This window comes from Saccostrea echinata, unplaced genomic scaffold, assembly GCF_033153115.1.
Source record: "Saccostrea echinata isolate AGI-Se365-2 ecotype Australia unplaced genomic scaffold, CSIRO_AGI_Sech_v1 ptg000022l, whole genome shotgun sequence".
Classification (NCBI taxonomy): domain Eukaryota; kingdom Metazoa; phylum Mollusca; class Bivalvia; order Ostreida; family Ostreidae; genus Saccostrea; species Saccostrea echinata.
The window spans coordinates 10,307-34,873 of NW_026889771.1; the positions used below are offsets into that span (position 1 = coordinate 10,307).

At 35.6% G+C, this 24,567-nt stretch overlaps 2 protein-coding genes across 2 annotated transcripts; both read left to right on the plus strand.

The window, feature by feature from the left end:
- The first annotated feature begins 258 nt into the window (after window positions 1-258).
- On the plus strand, window positions 259-12,575 carry LOC133190742 (peroxisomal membrane protein PMP34-like). The gene is made up of 9 exons (XM_061326430.1): window positions 259-442; window positions 692-752; window positions 908-974; window positions 3,604-3,758; window positions 5,726-5,851; window positions 6,184-6,332; window positions 6,512-6,610; window positions 7,141-7,202; window positions 12,282-12,575. Exons 1-9 carry the CDS (start codon window positions 341-343, stop codon window positions 12,415-12,417), a joined length of 957 nt encoding a protein of 318 aa, XP_061182414.1. The 5' UTR covers window positions 259-340; the 3' UTR covers window positions 12,418-12,575.
- A 1,169-nt stretch (window positions 12,576-13,744) lies between these two features.
- On the plus strand, window positions 13,745-23,792 carry LOC133190743 (QRFP-like peptide receptor). The gene is made up of 6 exons (XM_061326431.1): window positions 13,745-14,246; window positions 16,599-16,857; window positions 21,091-21,268; window positions 22,210-22,317; window positions 22,441-22,606; window positions 23,581-23,792. The coding sequence occupies exons 1-6, from the start codon at window positions 13,847-13,849 to the stop codon at window positions 23,712-23,714; spliced, it is 1,245 nt and encodes a 414-aa protein (XP_061182415.1). The 5' UTR covers window positions 13,745-13,846; the 3' UTR covers window positions 23,715-23,792.
- The last annotated feature ends 775 nt before the right edge of the window (window positions 23,793-24,567 follow it).

Here is a 24,567-nt window from a genome sequence, read left to right on the forward strand (position 1 = left end):
ACTAAAAATAATCATCATCGTTTACTTTTTTCCAGTCAAAATTTTATTGAAGTCGCAGATTGAAAATATATAATACTTCCTAATAAAACTTTGCTTGGGCCGAGGTGTCTTATGTATTGGCCGAGGTGTCTTAAATTTTGGGCCGACCAGTCGAGGCCGAGGTGTCATTGGGCCGAGATGTCAATGGGCCGAAGTGTCGTTGGGCCGAGGTGTCCGACATACCCTGTATATCAATATATAACCTTGCTATCAATTTTTCCTGGGTCTTTGGGTCATCTGTGGTACATTAGTCTGACCAGGGGCAGATAACTCTAATAATGTTTACACTTAGAGATTTAGGATGATTTTAAAATTGGCAGCTGTTGATAGCAAAATCATGTCCTCCAGACTGAGCAGTCTTCTGACCTACTCTAACTTTGTGCATGCTGTGTCAGGAGCAACGGTGAGTGTTTTTTTCTATGTTATTTCTTGTAAAAAGTTGTAATTCATCCTTACTTTGTAGTAATCAAAATGAAAGTATTAAAGTTTTCCTGTATATTTTTTTTTGAATTATTTCATAATTATGGTGATGTCACAAAGTCATATTTAATGAAATTAAAGAATGTAAATTCAAACTGGTTTTTCGATTTTCAAGTTTATGTATTAATTGTAATACTGATTTAATAATGTGAATGTAATTCAATCATTGCAGGGCAGTGTAATTGCAATGGCTGTATTTTATCCCCTGGAAACTGTTAGAACAAGATTACAGGGTAATTATTGTGGTTGGTAGATCATTCTGTAAAAGATGATAATGAATTATGTAACACCTTGTGTGATATTTTTTTGGCCAGTAGAGATTAATTTATATTCCTGAAATTTATGATATTTATGAGTTTCATACAGCAAAGGTGTTTTCTATTTGTAGTACATGTAGGTCGACAAGCTAAACACACACCAATGGAAGCTTTGGACATTATAAAAGATGAAGGGATGTAAGTCACCAAAGATATATTAATGATGAGGGGAAGGTTTAATTGTTAGCTCACCTGAGCTGAAAGCTCAAGTGAGCTTTTCTGATCACCAATTGTTTGTCATCCCTCCGTCTGTAAACTTTTCACATTTTCAACTTCTTCTCAAGAATCACTGAGCCAAATTTAACCAAACCTGGTACAAAGTATCCTTGGGTGAAGGGGAGTTTAAGTTGTTAAAATGAAGGGGCAAGCCCCCTTCCAAGAGGAGATAATCAAGAAAAGACAAAAATAGGGTGGGGTCATTAAAAAATCTTCTTCTCAAGAACCACTGGACCAGAAAAGCTGAAACTTATGTGGAAGCATCCTGGGGTAGTGTAGATTCTAAGTTTTTAAAATCATGACCCCCGGGGGTAGGGCGGGGCCACAATAGGGAATCCAAGTTTTACTTTGAAATATGTAGTAAAAAATCTTTTAAAATGTTCTTCTCAAGAACCACTAGGCCAGAAAAGCTGAAACTTAAGTGGATGCAGGCTGGGGTAGTGTAGACTAAATTATTCAAATCATGACCCCCGGGGTTAGGGCGGGGCCACAGTAAGGAATCCAAGTTTTACATTGAAATATAAAGTAAAAATCTTCTTTTCAAGAACCACTGGGTCAGAAAAGCTGAAACTTAAGTGGAAGCATGCTGGGGTAGTGTAGATTTTAAATTGTTAAAATCATGACCCCCGGGGTTAGGGCGGGGCCACAGTAAGGAATCCAAGTTTTACATTGAAATATAAAGTAAAAATCTTCTTTTCAAGAACCACTGGGTCAGAAAAGCTGAAACTTAAGTGGAAGCATGCTGGGGTAGTGTAGATTTTAAATTGTTAAAATCATGACCCCCGGGGGTAGGGCGGGGCCACAATAGGGAATCCAAATTTTACATTGAAATATGACATTAAAATCTTCTCCTGAAGAACCACTGGGCCAGAAAAGCTGAAACTTTGTGGAATCATCCTGGAGAAGTGTAGATTCTAAATTGTTCAAATCATGACCCCTGGGGTTAGTGCGGGACCACAATAAGTACTATAAGGGGGGAAATCAGGTGAAAAACAACAAGGCGAAAGTTACTCAGGTGAGCGCAGTGGCCCATGGGCCTCTTGTTTTTAGCTCACCTGAGTCAAAGGCTTGAGCTTTTCTGATCAAAATTTGTCTGTTGTCTTGCAATATACTTGTAAACTTTTTACAATTTCATCTTATTCTCCAGAACCACTAGGCCAATTTCAGCCAAACTTGGTACAGAGTATCCTTGGGTATAGGGGATTCAAGTTTGTCCAAGTGAAGAGGCAATCTTTCTTCCAAGGGGAGATAATTACAGATTAGTGAAAAAATTAATGGCATCTTTTTAAAATCTTCCTGACCTCTTCAAAAAAAAACAAAAACAAAAAAAAAAAAACCCACTGAGCCTAAAAATATAAAATTTGTGTGGAAGCATCGTCAGGAAGTATAGATTCAAATTTGTTCAAATCTTGACCCCAAGGGGGTAAGGATGGGCCAGAATAGTTTTGCACTCAAATACATGTACATACAGGTGATTCTTGATCTCTCGAAGTCCAAGGGATCGTAATAAAAGTTCCAGAGATTGAAGGGTATTAAGAAAAATCCTTAAAAATATTCTCATCAAGAACAGCATATATATATATGGAAGCAGTCTCAGATAATGTAAAATCAAGTTTGTTCAAATCATGACCCCCAGTGGTAGGGAGGGGCCCAAGTGGGTGATCAAAGTTTTACAAAGGAATACATAGGAAATATCTTTAAATATCTTCTTCTCCAGAAATGCAAAACTATAATGTCATATTTACATGGAAGCATCCACAGGTAGTGTAGATTCAAGTTTGTTCAAATCATAACCTCTGGCGGTAGGGAGTGGTCACAATGGGTGATCAAAGATTTACATAGGAATGCATAGGAAAAATCTTTTATAATCTTCTTCTCAAGAACAACAAAGCCATGATTAGTTATATTTATATTGAAGCATCTTCAGGCAGTGTAGATTAAATCTTGTTCAAATCATGAGCCCCCAGGGTAGGGAGAGGCCACAATAGGCAATCAAATTTATACATTGGATTATATAGGAACTTTTCAAGATCAGCTAAGCCATGATTAGTCATTATTAATTTAGAAGCATCCTCAGGTAGTGTAGATTCAAGAGTCAGAGTGTTCAAATCATGCCCTCTCCCCCCACTTAAAGTCTTTATATTTTAACTTTTCAATAATGAACGCATGTCTGCTTTTCCTAACCAAAGTGCTCTAATGAGCGATGTGGTCCATGGGCCTCCTGTTGTTTTTGTGATACCACACCAACTTTTTTAAATGCACGTTACATGTACTTCCATAAAAAATTATGATTTTGATAGCTAGGAATTATAGAAGGCAAAATACTAGAATACTGGAGAGAGAAAAAAATTGTTTCACAAATTTCTGGCTTACTGTGATTTAATGGTTGTTACTGATAGTGAAATATTTCAAGACATCATTGATTAAAAAACATCATCATTTAAATTGTTTATAAGGTGCATACGCATAAAATGTAATTCATTTTTTGTGCAATATTTATAGTGTACAGTTTGTGTTTTATACTAACTACAGTACATGTGTGTTGTTTTAGATTGTCCCTTTACCAGGGCCTTTTTCCTGTACTAGTCACACTGTGTTGCTCTAACTTTGTATACTTCTATACCTACAATGGTCTTAAAACAGTACTGCAGGAGGAAGGGAGCAAGCCGGGACCTTTGAAGGATCTATTGATGGCTTTTGTGTCAGGTAAGTAAAATCAGAATTTTATCTTATAAACACTAGGGAATAGAACATATAAACATCTACATTCATGAAAAAAAGGTTGTGTTTAGTATACTCTTATTTTTAAAGTACATTGTTAATGACATCCAATGCAAGAATCAAAGATTTTTAGCTCACTTGAACCAAAGGTTCTAGGATGCTTTTCTGATCACCTGGCATCTGTCTTCTGTCTGTCTTTCCATCTGTTAACTTTTTACATTTGGGACTTCTTCTCAAGAACCACCGGGCCAATTTCAACCAAACTTGCCACAAGGCATCCTTGGATGAAGGGGATTCAAGTTTGTTCAAACAGGACCATGCTTTCTTTCATTAAAGGGGCATAGACACAAATTTGAAGTTTATATTTTCTCAGATTTTCTGTATAATATCACAACTTATATGTTACTGTAGCAATTCACACGAAAATAAAATTAAAAACTTATTTAATCTGGAAATTATTGAAACTACCAATTTCGGGAGAGAGGTTTGATTAACACATCCTTGCACTTTTACAATTTTTAACTTTATCCTTAATACTTAAGATAAGTAGTAATTTTGTTGTGTATTAATGAATAATATTACATCTATAATCCAGAAAATTCAGAGTAAAAATGTGCGAAAGCAAAACCCACTCACTTAAGTATTGTCAGCCTGTGCTCAGTGTTGTGTAGTTGTGTACAGAGTTTAACAAATTGATTACATCCATGAAACGTAAACTGATTTTGTAAACAGGGCACGAGCTCTGTTGTTGTTAATGTTTACGTTTCACCGAGTGTGTTCAATTGTTAAACTCTGCACACACCACTGAGCATGGACTGACAAAACTGGTGAGAGGATTTTGCTTTCTACATTTCTACTATGAAACTTCTGCATTATAGTTTTAATATTTTTCATTAATAAACAACAAAACTGCTACTTTTCTAAAGTAATAAGGATAAAGTTAAATTTTGTGAAAGTGCAAGGATGTGTCTATCAAAGGCGTCCAGAAATTCGAAGTTTCAATAACTTCCAGATAAAATAAGATTTTTATCAAATTTTCGTATGAAATGCTATAGCAACATATAAGTCATGAAATTATACAGAAAATTTGAGTAAATATTAACTTCAAATCTGTGTCTAAGCACCTTTAAGAGTTAATGAAAAATTAATGGCAAAAATTATCTTAAGAGCCACTGGGCCAGAAAAGATGTAACTTATTACATTGTAAGAAAGTTTCATTACATAGTGTACATTCAAGTTTGTTCAAATCAATCATGGGAGGAGGGAGAGGCCACAATTGGCAATCAAATTGTTACATGGGAATATATTGGAAAAAATCTTTTTGAAAATCTGGCTTTTAAGAACAGCAAAGCCCTGATTAGTCACATTTATATGGAATTCTCCTCAGATAGTGTAGATTCAATTTTTTTTAAAATAATGACCCCAAAGGGGGGGGGGGGGCACAATGGGCAATCAAATTTTACATAGGAATATATAGAAAAAAATTTCTTTTCAAGAACAGCAAAGCCCTGATTGGTCATATTGATATGGAAGCATCCTAAGGTAGTGTAGATTCAAGTTTATTCAAATCATGACCTTTAGGGGTAAGTTGGGGCCACAATAGGTGATCCAAGTCTTACAAAGGAACAAATAGGAAAAATTTTTAAAACTCTTCTTCTAGAGAACAACAAAGCCATAACTAGTCAGTTGACCTAACTTTTTTAAGATTTACATTTAAATCAATTTCAAATAAATTATTCAAGATATTTTATGTAAGCTTTAATATGCACCAATACATAATTTGGTGAGAATTTATCAACTGTGTCCAATCGGACAGTACCCAGCAATATTCATTTTTCCATGAAATATTTTCACTGGGACTGGATAAGTGGACAAAAGTTAATGTCCAGCCTTGCAGGTTAGTCACATTGATATTTAGAATACTTGTGTACAGAAATGTTGAATTATTACAGGTGTCATCAATGTTCTGGTCACAAATCCTCTTTGGGTTGTTAACACCAGAATCAAACTGCAGGGAATCAAATGTGGCACTGAAACACTGAAGACAACACCCCCTCCCACCTACAGGGGGATCTTAGGTGGGATTCTGATTTTTCAGTTTGTACTTAGTATGCAAGACTTTGTGTATACGAATTTTGAAATAAAATGATTGTTTGTAGAAAATGAGACAGTATCAGTTTAGATGAAAGTAAATTTTGTTTGGAAGATGAAATAAAAAGAGACTACAGTATACTGATATGAACAGATCAAGGAATTTTGAAAAATTAATTCAAGACTTCAACTATTATCTGTCCCCCCCCCCCCCCCCATCAAAAGATGAAATAACTCTATTGATAAATTAAAATTAATATACCTGTAATTGTTGCTAGTGTATTTTAGTAAGTTCTTCGTTTAATTTGTTTAATTACAGATGGTCTACGTAAAATAATTTCACAGGAAGGAGTTCCTGCCCTTTGGAATGGAACCACAGCTTCTGTCATTTTAGCTTCCAATCCCTCCATACAGTTCATGGTGTATGAGACTGTGAAAAGATACTTTCAACAATTTTTCAAATCAAAAGCAAGTACCATAGTCTTCTCCTTAATCTCTGAGAATATAGTTTTTGGGTTTTTTCTTGTTTTTTTTTTTAATTCCTTGATATACCCTTGTTATCATAATTCCCAAGATTGTTATTAACAATATTTCAGGGTTAATTTTATCATTTAATACCTGGATTGAAAATCTTTTGTATTGAACAGGATCTTAGTGGATTTTTATACTTCACCATTGGTGCAATATCAAAAACAGTAGCCACCATAGTAACATACCCTTTACAAATCTTGCAATCTCGATTAAGGGTAAGTGTTATTGGTATATTTTATAACTGTAAATTTAATGAACAATTCTGCATCATGGCTACTATTGCATTTGATGTGAACAGTCCACATTGGAGTATTATTGTTATAATGAAATACTTGACATGAATGAAAAGAATTAAAGCAAGTATACCCTAGTAACTGTTACTTTGAACATGAATATTTCTGCTTTGGAGAAGGTAATAATGTTACATTTGATATAAACACTTTTTTGCTTTTAATAAATGTTTCTTAGACACTTCACATAAACAGTTGTGATTTAGAGCAAATATTACTAGTTCATTTGACATGAAGAGGTAGAAAATTCTGACATATACTCAAGAGTTAGCATTCAATAGTTGCATTAGAAGCTGACTATGTAGGTAAAGTGTGCAAGTGTTCAGTAGAATCATGAAATTACTGATTGGACACTTCCTATTTTTACTTTTATTTTTTTAACATGTAGAGCATTCATTTAAAATCATGTTTTTGTTCATTGTAAGTACATAACAAATTATTTCCATTCATTGAAGGCTAGTACCAAAAGATCAGAAAATTCCAAAAAGGTTGTCCAAAGTTTACTTGATATAATCAGGTAAGAGAAAAAAGTTATAATACTGTTTCAGCTTATTTGAAAGTTAAGACGTACAGTTGAATTTCAGTATCTTGAACATTGTTATTTCAAATATCATGGATATGTTGAAGTGATTTAAAATCCCAACTTTTTATGCCCCGGGATCGAAAGATCCCGGGGATATATTGTTTTTGTCCTGTTTGTCTGTCTGTTTGTTGTCAACTTTAACCTTGCCCATAACTTTTGATTGGTTAGAGCTATGACTTTCATATTTCACATGTGTATTCGTTGTGACAAGACCTTTCTTTGGGTACCATCATATTTGACCTTTTGACCTTGACCTTGGAGTTTGACCCACTTTTGCAAAATTTTATGAGACTTTAACCTTGGCCATAACTTCTGAACAGTTGATGCTTGGGGTTTCAAACTTCACATGTGTATTCTTTGTGACAAGGCCTTCCTTTGGATACCAACAACTTTGACCTTTTGACCTTGACCTAGGAGTTTGACCTACTTTTGAAAAACTTTAACCTTGGCCATAACTTTTGAACAGTTGGTGCTTGGGGTTTCAAACTTCACATGTGTATTCCTTGTGACAAGATCTTCCTCTGAATATCAACCTCTTTGACCTTGACCTAGGAGTTTGACCTACTTTTGAAAAACTTTAACCTTGGCCATAACTTTTGAATAGTTGGAGCTAGAGCTTTCATACTTCACATATGTAATCCTTGTGACAAGACCTTTTTTTGGATACCAACCACTTTGACCTTTTGACCTTGCAGGGTTCGACACTAACCTTAGTCCGTTAGTCTCAGACTAATACATTTTCATTCGGACTAAAAAAATCTGTGGCTAATTAGTCCGAACGGACCAATAAAAATTCCTGGAAAACAACATGAATAATTTAAAGATGTCCAATTCTCCACAACTTTTACTGGAAAACCCCGCATTTATTTTTAGCTTTCTAGATTTTTGGCGGGGAGTTAGACAATTTCGAGTTAGCGCATAATTTTTTCGACTGATTGGTTTGAAGTAAAACGTTTTAGCGATCATAATTAATATGACACATAAAAGAAAGATGTCAGACATTTTGGATGTAATGTAAAGAGAAAAAGAACTAGATCAGGAATACGATCGTACTCGTTGATCTAGATAGAACGTTCTATCGTTAAAATGATATTGTCCTACGGACCCGGTTTAACGATAGAATTCGTTCCGTGTATTGGCAATGTTGCAAAATAAACACGGGCGATGACTCGTACTCTGTGCATTTTCTATGAACAATCCAGAGAGTTTCGAATGTCAACATGGCGTTAAATTTGAAGCGAGGAAAAAACGTTGAGAAAATTAGTTGAATTTTCGTATTTATATGGCTTATTTTTTAGGTTAAAAGACATAGATTATCTCAAAAAGATTTGTTATGATTAATTTGGTAGTTATTTTCAGTGCAATTCCTTTTGTATTCTTCAAAATAATTTCGGAGTGGATCCACTCCAATTTGCTACATTGTAAGCATATGGAACGTAGGCCTATTCTAACTGTGGTGAGGGCTTGTCCCGAGACACAGTTAGATTATTCTAACTATCGTTGATCGCGAGATTTTAACGAATCTGTGCTAGGAATAAGCCATTTCACGTAAATGCTTTGTTTATTTTAAAAAAGTATAAAAACATATATTGAAATGTTTATTTTTAAATTAATGCTACAAAACGTTGATGTTTCTTTTTTTTGACGGACTCATAAAATTGCATGCGGACTAGTAAAAGTAAAGAAGCACTAGTCCGGCCGGACTAAAACCTAAAAAAGTTAGTGTCGAACCCTGCCTTGACCTAGGAGTTTGACCTACTTTTGAAAAACTTTAACCTTGGTCATAACTTTTGAATGGTTGATGATAGTGCTTTCATTCTTCACATATGTTATCCTTGTGACAAGACCTTCCTTTGGATAGCAACCACTTTGACCCATTAACCTTGACATAGGAGTTTGACCTACTTTCGAAAAACTTTAACCTTGGTCATAACTTTTGAATGGTTGGTGCTAGGGCTTTTATACTTCACATATGCAATCCTTGTGACAAGACCTTCTTTTTGATAGCAACAACTTTGACCTTGACCTTGACGTTTTACTTACTTCTAAAAAACTTTAACCTTCGCCATAACTTTTGAACAGTTGCAGCTAGGGCTTTCAAATTTCACAGGTATAATCCTCAAGACAAGACCTTTCTTTGGATACCAACATTTTTTTATCTTTTGGCCTGGATTTTGACTTGCATTGGAGAAACTTTAACCTTCGCCATAAGCTGCCATATGGGGGCATCAGTGTTTCACAAACACATCTTGTTTATTTAAATATTGTTACCTATACATATATCTTAAATACTTGGATATTTCAGAAGTCTTTCCCATATCCCCACTGGCTTCAGAGTGAGGGAGTTTGACTGTATTTAAATTTTAAATGTGTAGATCACAGGCCTTTAGATTGCCTTAGTATGACTGCCAAAAAAGATTTTTTATACTGCCCCTTTGTTGGTCAGGTAATGGGGCTAAATATGTTATACATACAGTACATCACTTTAACAATTAAAATTATACCTTTTTTAAGCTTTTTTGATATCAGAATTTGGCTATTGTGTGTTGTCATTGTAAACTTTTCACATTTTTATCTTCTTTTAGAACCACAAGTCCAATTTCAACCACATTTAACAAAGTATTCTTGGAGAAAGGGGATTCAAATTTGTTGAAATTAAGGACAATGTCACCTTCCAAGGGGAAATAAATTGGCAAAAATTGGTTACTTTCTTACTGATCCTCTTTTGCCTGGAGGGGCATAGGGCCACCACAAAAGCTCTCCATCTGTGTCTGTCTTGGGCTGCTTGTTTAGCCTCTCCCCAGAACATACAGATTGATCTTAATTCCCTATCTAGAGTTCTTCTCCAACTTGTCATTGGATGCCCTTGTCTTTGTTCACCATGAGGGTTCCAGTTCATAGCATGCCTCATGATGTTGCTCTTAGGTCTTTAAGTATGCCCAGTCCAGCGCTCCATTTTCTCTCATTGATTTGTTATGGACCGCTGGTTTTTCTTCTCGACAGTTCTAAGTTGGAGATTTTTTCTGGCCACCTAATTCCCATGATCTGCTGTAGACACTTGTTCGCAAACACTTGAAGCCTAATTTCTGACTGTTTTGCATTTTTCCAGGTTTTGGACTAATTTCATGTTTGTCCCAAACTGTCTTAATTTGGGGTTTGGGTCATTTAAATGGGGTTGGTGATTTGAAATTCTTCTTGTCAAGAACCACTGGGCCAGAAAAGATCAAACTTATGTGGAAGCTTCATGACATAGTGTAGAACTGTATATTCAAGTTTGTCCAAATCATGATCTCAAGGGTTAGGTTGGGCCCACCCAGTGGGAATGTATAGGAAAATTTTCATCAACAACAGCAGGGCCAAGATAATTATATGCAAGCATTCCAATTTCCATAGTAGTGCAGATTTAAATTTGTTCAAATCATGGCCCTTAGCAGTAGAGTGGCACCACAACTGGGGTACAAAGTTTAACATAAGAATATATGTGGAAAATAAACTTAAAATCTTTACCTCATGAGCAGGAGGCAAGCATTTTCAGATACTGCATACAGGAAAAAATTGTTTGCTCTAGTATGGATTATGTTAGTCATATTAATAATGAAGCATCTCCTTGTTGGTTGGGTTCAAGTGATATCACGAGCTTTGAGGATAGGTTGGGACCATAATATGGGGTCAAAATTTTATTGTGAATGAAAAGAAAAAAAATCTGATGAAACACAGCTGGGCCAATGTTAATCAGGTGAGCGTTGTGGTCAATGGGCTTGTCTAATTTCACACAATTTTTAGCTTACCTGAGCCCAAGGCTCATGTGAGCTTTTCTGATCATAAACTTTTCACATTTTCATCTCCTTTTTAAGAACAACTGGTCCAAACTTTGACCAAACTCAGCACAGAGTATCTTTGGGAGAAGGAGATTCAATTTTTTTTCAGATGGAGGGTCATGTCCTCTTCCAAAGGGAGATAATAAAGAAATATGAGAATTGGGTGGGGTCATGTAAAAATCTTCCCCTCAAGAACCACTGGGCTAGAAAAAATGAAACTTACATGAAAGCTTCCTGACATTGAGTAGATTCACTTTGTACAAATTGTGACCCCTCAGATAGGCTGGAGCCACTATGAGCAATCAAAGTTTTACATAGGAATACATACATGTAGGGAAAATCTTTAAAAATCTTTTTCTCAAGAACAGCAAAGCCATGATCATTCATATTCAGATGGAAGCATCCTCAGGTAGTAGATTCAAGTTTGTTCAGTTCATGCCCCCTGCAGATAGGGAGGGACCACAATGGGTGATAAAATTTTTTTTAGGAATACGTACATGTAGGAATAATCTTTAAAAAAAAAATTTTCCCAGGAACAGCAAAGCCATGATTAGTTATTCTTACATGGAAGCATCCTCACATAGTGCAGATTCAAGTTTGTCCAAATCATTACCACCCAGCTAGGGTAGGACCACAATGGGCAGTCAAAGTTTTGAACATGTAAATAAATAGGGAGAAAATCTTTTAAAATCTTCTTCTCAAGAACAGCAAACCCATGATTAGTCATATTGATGTGGAAGCATTCTCGGGAAGTGTAGATTCAAGTTTGTTTAAATCATATCCCCAGGGGGTAGGGTAAGGGTCTCATTGGGCGATCAAAGTTTTGAACATTTGAGTATATAGGGAAAAAAAATCTTTTTAAATCTTCTCAAGAATAGCAAAGCTATGATTAGTCATATTAATGTGGAACCATCTTCTGGCATTGTAGATTCAAGTTTGTTAAAATCATGACCCCCCTGGGGTAGGGTTGGGCCACAGTATGTGATCTAAGAATATATAGAGAAAATAACCTGCTGATGAAAAAAGAAGGGCCAAAATTACTCAGCCAGGTGAGCATTGTGGACCATGGGCCTCTTGGGGGGGATCTGTCTGTAAAAAAAAAAAATAATGAGAGAAAGACTTTCACTGCTATAAAGTGAAATACTAGTAATACACTGTAATCCATCATTCAAGTTGTGGGTTTTTTTTAATACAGATCTGAAGGCTTCCAAGGACTATACAGAGGCATGGAGGCCAAGCTTGTACAAACTGTGATGACCGCAGCTCTAATGTTCCTGTGTTATGAAAAAATAGCTGCTTTTATCTTTAAAACCATGGGACTTAAGACGTAAACAATCAAAAACTTTGCCAAAATTTTACTGTCATTTGTATACCGATTCAATGTAGTAATTGATGTGTAATTGTGCATTTGTCATGAAAAAATGCAATATTATATATTTTTATACACGTTTCTTATTACTTTTTTTATGTTATTGAATAAATGTAAGTTATCAAGGTTGACTTTGTCGTGAATTGTTTTCATTAGACATTGGCATTGAGTACTCAAAGTCCAGAGATTTGAGTAGTTAACCATTTCGGCATGTAAAGGACTATAAGTCACCTTCAAAATGACACTTGACAAAATATTTTTCCTCGTCTTGAATTAAGATGAAATCACCTCTGTATGCAGTAGTCGTTTACACGGCTTATCTTTAGCTGTGACTTTCCCAGTTTTCTTGAGCCTCCAACTGTCGATTCAGTGACGTTTGCTGTATACTACATGTATTTAGCTGATGAATTGATGACAACATTCACGTATATAGCTCCGAGACAAAGATGTGAAGTGGTTATGTTCAACGTTTCGGTTGTAAAATGCAGACTTTTTCATGTTGAGCAGTATTGCTTCAACCCAATCCGAAACGAACTTCCGAAAACACAAATATTGGTAAATTCTCTGTATTCTCGAGGCAATGGCTTATATAATATGCAGAGGATAAATTTCTTAAGTTACGTTTATCAGAAAAAAAGAAAAGAAGTTATCGAATATAAATTGCTCCATCATCTGGAGATGTAACGGTACAGTTAAGCACCATTTGTAGATGTCATTATGGAGAATCCGAGACCATGAGGACTAACCTGACCAAGGACGAAGAATTTTTAGGGGGAAGGGGTGTTATTTTAATCATTTTATAGGTAGATTTTTTTATGGACATTATAAATATTGAAATCCCTTGAGGAGAGTCTCCGGATTATGATGACCACCAATTTTCTGATCTTGTTGCAGGATCGTCAGATCTGGTTTATTCACACACTGTGACTGCTTGTGTCGAGTTAAATCTGCTTCATTGATGCAGAGGGAAATTCTGTCTTTTTATAATCGGGAAACTGCACACAATTTAGGCATATGTCATTTTGTGTTGAAATCGATACTTGTATTAAACCATAGACAGTTGTTGACTTGAATCCCTGATTATGTACAAATGCCTTGAGCTGATAAATCAGCTTAATTCGTAAATTAACAATCTGTTCATAAATATTGATGAAATGTAAATATTCTTAGACATCCCACGCCCATAGGAGATACAAATGAGAGTTAATTGACAACACTCGACCAAACTACATCATTTGTTAAAATTGCAGAAAAAATCTATGAAATGGATATATTTTTTTTAATCTGAACGCATCTTTGTGAAGTGATGGACTCTTTCACTGTCCATACATTTATGGAATTCTGTCTTGCTTATTTTTTTTAAAATGTGAAGTTTTTGCCAAGAATGAAATATGGCTGAAATCTTTGGATCTTCAGGAGGTTACAGTCCATTACAAAACTGTATTCCAGGTCAACCGGAAACGGAATCGAAAAAATTTATTGAGATTATAAAACTTTTACCAGTACAGTTCTTCCCAGCAAAGGAAACCCCTTCTTGGGAAAAGGGTCTAAAAATAACTTTTTATATCCCGCCGATTTTGATCAACCTTGTGGGAAACAGTTTGGTCATTCTTATTGTGGCCTTGAACAAGAAGATGAGGACGACTACAAATTTACTGATTCTAAACCTCAGTGTGTCTGACATTTTGGTGGCTTGTTTCTGTATGTGGATTCATCTAGCTACTCAACTCCAAACCGGATTGTATTGGCCCTTTGGTGCATTTATGTGTAAAGTGACGTCTTTAATTCAAGGTAACACCCATAAAAGTGCCTATTCAATGGCCACACCACCATCCTCGTTATACTCTAGGCCCCGGGATCGTGAAACGTGTATAGGTCAAAATTTGTCTACTGCACTGAAATGTTCGAAGGTCAAACAGTCCAAAATGAAAATGCTATTAAACATCACATCATCAAACTGCTCTTGTCTGCGAATCATGCTTCGAGTTTCACTAATAGACATCTTTAAACATCTTGCATGTGATTAAAATTTTGACTTAATCTTGTTTCATGATTCCGGGTTCCATTGATTCAATTCCACACATCATTTTTCTTCGATTCCTTATGATGTACAGGCCCGTAGCAACGGTTTCGAAAGGGAGGGGGGGGGACTTCCCAAGAAATGTGACAAGCAAAAAAACAAAACAAAAACAAAAACTGACCAAAAGTGGGGGGGGGGGGGGGGGCAACTTCCAAAAAAATCTGACAAGCAAAAAAACAAAAACAAAAAAAAACAAAAACAAAAAACAATTTACTGTATAAATCCTGGAATTCGCAAGTGCTTGACCTCACAACAACAACAAAAAGTGGAGGGGAGGGGGGCAACCAGCATCTAAAGGAAACTCTACTATAGAATACTATACTCGGAAAAAGGGGGCGGGCCCCATCTGCCCCCCCCCCCTTTGCGTTCTTTTGGCCTGGATGTACAACTATTTCAATAAAAAAATCTTTCGTATTAATCAGTTTAGCAATTTTTTTTTTACAGTGAATACAGATTTGATTTAAATTTCAGTTCAAGGCCTAAATCAAAAACTTTAACAATACATGTATATATTTGTAATCTATTAAAAAAAAAATTAACACGTGTACAGTATACTCCATGCACGTCTGTAGTATGAGGAAGTTATTATCGCTGCATTTTGCAATCATTTCCAACATTTGTTTTCAGTTTCCGACATTTTTTTTATTTTCATTTCCATTTTTTTTTACATCTCCGGAGTTTTTGGAGGGTACATTTTCGGCAATTTAATTTTAACCAGGTAGGTGGAAATATAATTTTAACAGGTTATAAATATTACATTTATTCCGAATAAAAACATTACAATCTCAAACTGAATATCTTTGAAAAGGAGCGAAAGTTCAAACGCTTCCATGTGCCTCGGGGTATAAAATCTTCATCTGCTTCTTTAAAAGCTAAGCAAAACTTATTATTTGGATATCAATGATTCATTCTTGATTTTATAAGGGAAGTCTACAATTCTGTTTCATTGTCGGAAAAGTACATGTACTATATAATAAATGTCGGAGATGAAAACTGTAAAATTAAATGTCGGAAATTAAAATTTTAATATTTTAAAAAATTCCGAAAATAAAATGCAACCGTTATTGTAGGACACCCTTGTAGAATACATACAGTAGGTTCATGACCCGGATCAAATGTCGATCTCAAAGGTCATTGGAATTGTTGACAGTGTAGGTCTGTCACTTACATACTATTGAAATGTTTACCATTTTGAAAGTAAGTAAGTGAAAGACTTGCAAGTCGTAATTTGAACAGCATCTGTGTTTAATTATGTGATCTGTCATGACCTTTACCTAAGGTGGTGTTTCAGAGTTCAGGGTCTTGATACCTTAATTCTATCCTGTGAATCATAGCATGCCGTTTTGTTTGTTTTGGGTTTTTTTAAAATATGGCAACATTATATTAATATATATTCTAACAATGCAAGGGACGTTAAACTGCAAACAATAAATCAAACCATGGCAAAAATGTTCTTTCCTCTAGAAGGGCGTGTCCCTTTTTTTAAAGGATCCAAAAGATGCTGTTATGGTAGTTCAGTTATGTTGATTTCATAATACAAATGCCTAGGGAGTTCTGGAACACTTCCAGATAGATCTGACCATATTAAAGCAACAAGGGAGATAGAACTTTCTAATCAAAGCACAATGTTTTTCAACATCATGGATACAGCTAGAGTTTTTTGTTCTTTCAATAATAGCTCGGATTTGCTAAAGAAAATAACTTACAGAGGATTTTTAAAAAAATACAAATTTAACAGTTTATTTTATTATCGTTTGCCTGATGGTGCCTCTGTAGTAGTAATCGACACTGATTATTGTGGTACAAGTTGTGTACAGTTTTAACAATTTTAATCCTTCATTTTTGAATAACTTCTAAGTTTAGTATCTGGTTATTCATGACCAAATAATGTGCAAGGTCTATTTTAAGTTTCAAAATCTCAAGGTCACTTATTCTGGGTCATAGTGGAGGATACAACTCGATGTATGTGTTCGTGTGTGGAAGTCGTCTTCCTTCAAATAGCATCTATCAATCTTGCTACAATGACGCTTTCATTCTATTGAATTCTTTTCATTTTCTCCCAGTGACTGCCTTGACTTCTAGTGTGTTGACGCTGACCATCATTTCCCTGGAGAGATTTCAGGCTATAGTATTCCCCCTCCGCAGAAAGATGTCCCACAGGGCGGCGATGGTGGCTATCTCCTGTTCGTGGATTGTTTCAGTTGGGACAGCCTTTCCTTATTTATTGGTGAAGAAACAGATCGAGATGCAATTCTCAGATTTTTTACGAATACAATGCAAAGAAAAATGGCCATCATACTACACTGAATCGAGCGGGAATGGGTAAGAACCATTTTGTACTGAATAGTATAAACTTCGATCTAGTATTTATTCAAATATTTCAAATGCTTAAACAAGTTATCTAGAAATATATATTGCAAAGCAACAGGTTCAAAATTCCAACTCTATAATTCTTAAAATGTGCACATGTATATACCTTATTTCGTAGATTGTAAGTCATAATTTCAGGGTAGTACATGATAGATTGTAACTTTTCTTGTTTTGTCTTATCCACAAAATTCCGCAAAAATTGGACAACCGCAGAAAATGCCTGTTATGCGGTATACGTCCCCTATAATTTGTCAGTTTTCCATCTCAATTTATATTATTAGTCCTCTACCGGTGAAACCGGAGGGGACTATAGGTTTCCTCTGAGTCTGTCCGTCCGTCTGTCTGTCTGTCTCTCTGTCTGTCTGTCAGTCTGTCCCACTTGGTTTTCCGCACTTTTTTCCTAAACGCTTGCAGATATTGGGCTGATTTTTGGTATGTGAGTATATCTTGATGAGTTACAGACCAAGTTTGCATTTCGTTCCGCTTCATTGATTTTTGACGGAATTACGGCCTTTTCAATTTTTAAGGGTTTTCCGCAATTTTCTTATAAACGCTTTCAGATATTGAGCTGATTTTTGGTATGTGACTTTACCTTGATTAGTTATAGATCAAGTTTCGTCCCGCTTCATTGATTTTTGACGGAATTATGGCATTTTCAATTCTTAACGGGAACCAGATTACACTTGCCGGTAGGGGACTAGTATTGCTAATGCAATACTCTCAGAATGCTTGTTGTAAATATCAACAGTTTCTGATATATCCCCCTCCCTTTTCTATATCCAATCTACAGTGTATATGTACATGACTGATGCATATATGATTTCGTAGAGAAAGCAATTTAGTTGAGGCGAATTTTTTTTTTCATTAATTTTTTTAGGCGAAATAATTTTCCACCCGAATGGGTAAAGTAAGATTAATAGAATGCAGTGAATCTCTAATTTTACAATATCACAATTTACTAACCACTAGTAATTTCAAAAAGTACCAAAAGTTTGCTCATTTAAATGTCGAATTCACTGAAAGAACTGCAGCCCCGTAATTTCAATTTTGAAAATAAAGATTTGAAGTTGAATTAAAAATATGTGTAGAAAATCTATCAAATAAAAGTTCAATTCATAGCCCTACATCTCCACACAAATGATCTGGAGATATGTCACTTAGGTGCAAAACAGTTGCGTGATGCGGATTTCTTTAGTGCTTTCATAAGAGATACAAAGGACAATTGATCTAAAAGACTAACGATTACTTTTCTGTTAGTATGATACTGTATGGCACGCCGAATTATCTCTGTTGGTATTGACATATCAGCATAACTTGATAAACGAAAGCAGAGATCATACAAAAATGTTTAACGTGAATATTTTATACACTGCTTGAAAAGTATGTGTGTGTGTGGAGGGGGGGGGGGGTATATAGTGATAGTGATGTGTCCGTGTTCCGTCTGTACCTCCGGCGAAAAACTAAGGGGTAGCCAACCCTTATCTGCAACCTCTTTTACACCACTGAATGCAAAATTTAATGAAACTTTAACCAAATCTTTATTAAATTGTGGCATTGTGTTACCCCTAATTATAATCCCCCCGCTTGAAAAGCGAGTGATGGTGTGTCCGTCCTTCTGTGATGTGTGTCCATCCGTACGTCGGTAACACTTGGGCATTCCCATCTTTTATCCGCAATTCCTCCTATTCCACTGAACAAAATTTAATTAATGAGACTTTCAAAGAATCTTTAATGGTGCATATCCTATTTTATTTTTCGGTCAGACAGATATATGGGTTTCCCACAGCAAAACATTGACACTAAGTAACATTCTTTCCAAAAAGCAGGGGGTAGCCATCTTAATTTTATCCGCAACTCCTTCTACACCTTTAATGAGACTGTCACAAAATCTTTATTATATAGTACCATTAATTGAACACCTCCTATTTTTCATTTTTATCAGACAGATATTTGGGATTTACCTTAGCAAAACGTAGACGCCGCCATTCTTTAAATAAAATTGGGGGTACCTATCTCTTAACCGCAACTCCTCCTATACCAATGGATAAAATTTAACGAGACTTTCACGGAATCTGTTTAGCATAGTTCTGATCGGACAGATATTTGGGGTTTCCCACAGCGAAAGATGGACTTTGTCATATTATGCTTGTATGGGAGCGGGGGGGGGGGGGGGGTGTTATCATTTTGTGAGCTTAGTGCTCACAGTACCCCTAGTTTTACTTTTTGATCAGACAGATATTTTGGGTTACATGGACACTTCCATTCTTTCCATAATTTTGGGGGTACCCAACTTTTATTCGCAACTCCTATATACCACTGAATAAAATTGAATGAAACTTTCACTAAATCTTTATAAAATAGTGGCTTTGTGCACCTCCAATTTTACGTTTCGATCGGACAGATATTTACGGATTGGTATAGTAAAACATGGACACTGGCATTCTTTCTATAATACTGGGAATACTCATTTGGGGTTTCCCATAGCAAAACGAACACTGGCATTTTTTTCCTATAATATAGGGATTTGCTATTCAAATGATAAAATTTAATGAGATTTTCACAGAATATTTCTTACATAGTGCCATTGTGCACCTTCTATTGAATGTTCTGATTGGACAGATATTTGGGATACTTGGACTTTGCCATTATACTCTTTTGGAATCGGGATATCATTTTGTGAGCTCAGTGCTCACAGTACCTCTAGTTTTTGGATTATATCTAGCAGCACTCGGTATGATGAATATTGATGCTACATGTCAATGATTAATTAATGACGTAACTCGGTGGCATTTGAAATGACGTTTAACGAATATAGATTGCACTAATAAGTACTGGATTGCTGTTTGCGGTGACAATGAATTGATTCTAAGTTCGAAATGTCATGTGATTTATGTTCAGTGGAGCTTGCTGCGCTCAAGTTACAGAATTTGTTAAAATATTCATCTGCTTATTGCTTCAATTATCAAGTCTCTGTGCAAATTTAGACAAATATTATTGATGGTCTTTACTATAGGCTATTTACCATCTATAAACATTTTCATGAAATCAATGTAACAGAATTTCAATATTATATTTTTTAATTATCATCTGTGCATCATTTTCCTGCGGGGCTACTATGACTGCCATTCGGGATCGGCATTTGTCATTTCATTGCATGATCTAAAGTATTGATTACTGGCCTGAGACATGTACATAAGGACAGGTCTTGCACTTGCATAACCTTTACTTTTTTTGCTGTTAACATTCTTTGAGTTGTTGTAAATGGTGGAGCCACAAACAAAAGAAAATCGAATCTTTTTTTCAGTGGGACGAGAACTCTTTTGGCCGTGTAGTCCGAAATACAGTAAAACTGGTTTAGTACGAACACGGATATTACAAATTCACTGATATAACGAAGTTTTTTGGATCCCCGGCTATTTAAATTTTAGGAATTCCTTAAACCGATATAACGAATTACGGATATAGTGAAGTAATTTCACAGATCTCAGTGACTTCGTTATAACGAGTTTTACGGTATCTGACGTTTTCCAGGCGTTTTCACGATTTTGATATTTTACGTTCCTTTCACGTAAAATATTAAAATCGTGAAAAATGCCTGGAAAACGTCAGATATTTCGGACTATTGACCGTGTGACAGTTTTCTGTCATTTGTTTGTTGTTTTACTTCCCTTTCGAGATTTTTTTTTACATATAACTCATAACACCAAATACTGGTGAGGGGCTTCAAATTTTTACCTTTACTTGGCACTCAGGACCGTTGAGTAGTAAGGGTTCTTTGCTGCGCCAGCGCCTACCGTGATACTGGACCTACGTTCCTAAAGACCCGTGACCCGCTTCTAATACAGGGCGCTTAGCGAAGGAATAGTCACTAACTTGTTATTATACGTCTTGGTTTGACGCGATGCCGAGTACGAGAATCGGAATCGAACCCGGAAGCGAGCACCCTACCACTTTGCTCCGCGACCGCTACAATATTCTTGAAATGATGGTATAAAACGGAAATGACAGTAAAAAAATACGATTTTCATTGAGGTTCGCTAATACAGACCTGACATACCTAATTAGACCAAGATAGTGAAAGTTGTTAAGAATTCATAACGGAATTTATTTTTGAATTTGAGAAACATGTGGACATCTTTCATTTACTAGATCATTTACCTTAAGATATGATTTTTAATTGTACAGAACATGCGAGACAGAAGAACCGGGAAAGAAGCTGTATTACACCTTGACCTTCATCATTATGTACGTCATACCTATTTTGGTTATGGGAATTACCTACACTATCATCAGTATCACCCTTGTCAACCGTAAAGGTCCAGGGGGCAAAGCAACATCATCTATAGACAAAGCCAGGAAAAAGGTACACGTTTTAGGCACTCCATGGCCGTAGCAACCGGGGAGGCACATAGAAAACATAGCTACTATATGCTTGTGCCCCCTCAATTAAAATGTCTGATGACCTTTTTTTTTTTTTTTTTTTTTTTTTTTTTGCTCGTCAAGGAATTTTGATAATTGATAGTGTCCCCGCAACTGAAAATGTATAACTGTGCCCCCCCCCCCAACTGAAATTGCTTCCTACGGGCCTGCACTCATTGTTCAAAGAAATAAAAATGACCTTTTAACATCGTATTCATTTACTTTTACAAACAGAATTCAGATACTATTCTTAACAAAAAACGGATGTCTACCTCTACCTCAGTTATACACTTGGTCATCTATGAATGACCTTGAAAGACGACTTTGACCTTGAATCACGACACGTTTCTGTATACTCTAGTTCAAATTCTATCCAGTCAAGCTATGACCAGGACATTATTTTACTCTTTGCCCAATTACCTTGATCTTTAAGATATATTGAGCATGTCACACCATAAGGTAACCTTAATTTATCGAACGATACAGCATTATCGAATTCGATTATATTCCAGTGAAAGGTTCCAGAGTTATAGCTACTAGTAGAGTAAAACACGATTTTACAATATCGCATCTATGAGATATGACTTAAGTTTAAATCAGGTCACGCCTTTTAAGGTCATGGACAACATGGTCATGGACAACATAAACCTAAAATTTAAACCCATTTTAAACGAGGGATTACGTTAGGGCTGGATACGATTTTGTGACAGATAGACTACTGAAAACTATCATAACATGTTAGCCTCGCGGTTTCTTTTTTTTTTTTTGGGGGGGGGGGGTTACATTTTTATTCATTATCATATTACAAGTATGAAATTGCTGTGATGGTGATGTAAATTTGGTTTACTTACATTGAAAACATTTTCATATTGTTCTGTTTTTCAGGTTATCCGTATGTTAATCGTGGTCCTTGTTTCTTTTGTGATCTGCTGGACCCCACAGTGGGCCTTCCTTATCTACGACGCCTACTTTCCACCTGTAGCAGATGAACAGGTCTCTCTCTCAATTTTTTTCTCCTTTTCTTTCTCTCTCTTAATTTCTCTCTCGCTCTCTTAATTTCTCTCTCTCTCTCTTTCATTACTCTCATTATGTTTCATACTATTCATTATGTTTCAGAGACCTGAGTACATCGTTGCTCTGAAGTACGCAGCTCTTTATATCGCCTACAGTAACAGTGCGCTCAATCCAATCATGTATGCAGGGTTCAATGAGAATTTCAGGCGTGGGTTTTTAGATGTCTTCAGATGCCGTATTTGGAAGAAGAAAAACCGAATACACTCAGGTGAATTAAAGTTTTCTCATTATATTCCCTTTGCAGTTTCTCGAGCTTTCCCGGTAAACTCAGAAAAACAGCCAGTAGTCGGAAAGATCCGATATTAAATCCCCAATACACTGTAGGGGGAATGCTATTTCTGCATTTTAGTATGTGTGGAGGATTTTAGTTTGTGTGCAGGAAGTGTTGGTATAAATTTCAGTACTGCATGTCTTGCTGTGGTCTCAGTGTATGCTAAGGATATTTTATTCAGCATATTATGCAAGCAACATATATATTTAATTAAAAAAAAGCACCGAAAGTATTTATGCACAATTAAGGTTTTCCTTGTAACATTCGGATAATGGCATCTACTTCTCTGGAAATAAAATTGGCACTTTTAAAGGGTTGCTTTGTTTTTTTGATTTCTTTTCTATAAAGGTTTTATTGTATGCATAGTGGTCAGTAATCATCTAAAGAAAGTAGTTACTAGAAGATATGAAAAATAATTTAGAATACGTATTTTAACGTTTACCTTGATAATCATGAGCTGATGAGAGGCAAATTCATCTTAATTAATGGACTTACGATACGACAAACTTGATAGCGCGAGCATAATGCACGACGAAGTGAAACGTTTTGAAGTCTTGTTTCAGATGTCAAATGACAAATATCGATTTACATTCTTCTTATCTATATGATTTTATGATTTATGATTTACATCGATTTACATTCACAAAATGGGAACGAGTACAATTGTATGATAATATGAAGTTTGAAAACAAAAATATTATTTCAAACGAGAAAATATTTTTTAAAAAAATGAAAATTGATTTTAAGCGTTTGAAAATATATTTGACACACTTATTTGCAATTAACAAAATTATAAAATTGCAGGGTCTTACTTTAGCTATAGATGTTTGGGTTTTTTTCCATTCAAGTAATTCAAGTAAGTAATACGGACCTTTTCTATATATTTTGACACCCGGTATGTATGATTTCAGATATGGGGAATTCGACAGTTGGTCCGGGGTCCATGAGGAACAGAGTCATGACCTTGGGAGGTAAATCAGCCGTGACCACAGTTCACACAACAATGGAGGGGAATTCCCATGTTTATGGAGCATCCGACGATTGACTGATAACCCTTGTATATAGACACTCTAGCTGTTGTGTTTGTGTTTTTGTTCCATATAATAAATTTTGGAAGAAACTGCTCTACTTTGTTGGTTAATCTTTGTCTTGCTGTCAGAATAAAGAAATGGTACCATTAGGGTCAGGTCTCCATGGTTTCGAACAATGTGTGGTTCTTAAATATTCTGTGTATTCATTAGTTCGACTGTTTGAAGATCAAAAGAGCATAAACTTTGGTAGGGAGTCCCTCGTCCCTCTGTATACCTGTCCTTTTGTCTGTAATCAATACATGTATTTCAAAATGCTACGTTCAGCTTTAATTAATACATTTTAATTTCAACTTGGTACACAAGTAGACTATTTCGTAATATATAAAAATCTAAGGTGTTGTCATGGTTATTTATTAAAAATATGATTTTTGTAAAATTCTTCAATACGCTATTCTGCTACATGCAGTTAAAGGCAGATTTTTTCAAACTTGATACACGACTACAACATAAGCGTGGTCACCGGAGGTGGGGGGGGGGGTTGTGGTCAGAATAATAAAAATATCCCTAAAGTCTAAGATATTTGTAAGCAATGTCCTTATTTGCTTGCCAAAAGTATCCTTTCTGACATATTTTATTTCTTAAATAAAATCTTCAACATGATGACTTTCAGAGAGCAGAAGAAACTGCAAAAGTTTTTTTTTCTTTGGAGAAATCTCACGATGTGGAGCTTCAATGTATTGTTTTCGGATAGATGAAGAATAAGTAAATGCCTTCTGCGAGATTTTCGATATTACCCAGCACCATACTTCTGCTTTTCATCCTAAAACCAACGGCTAGTTGAAAGACAAAATAGTACCTTGGCACAAT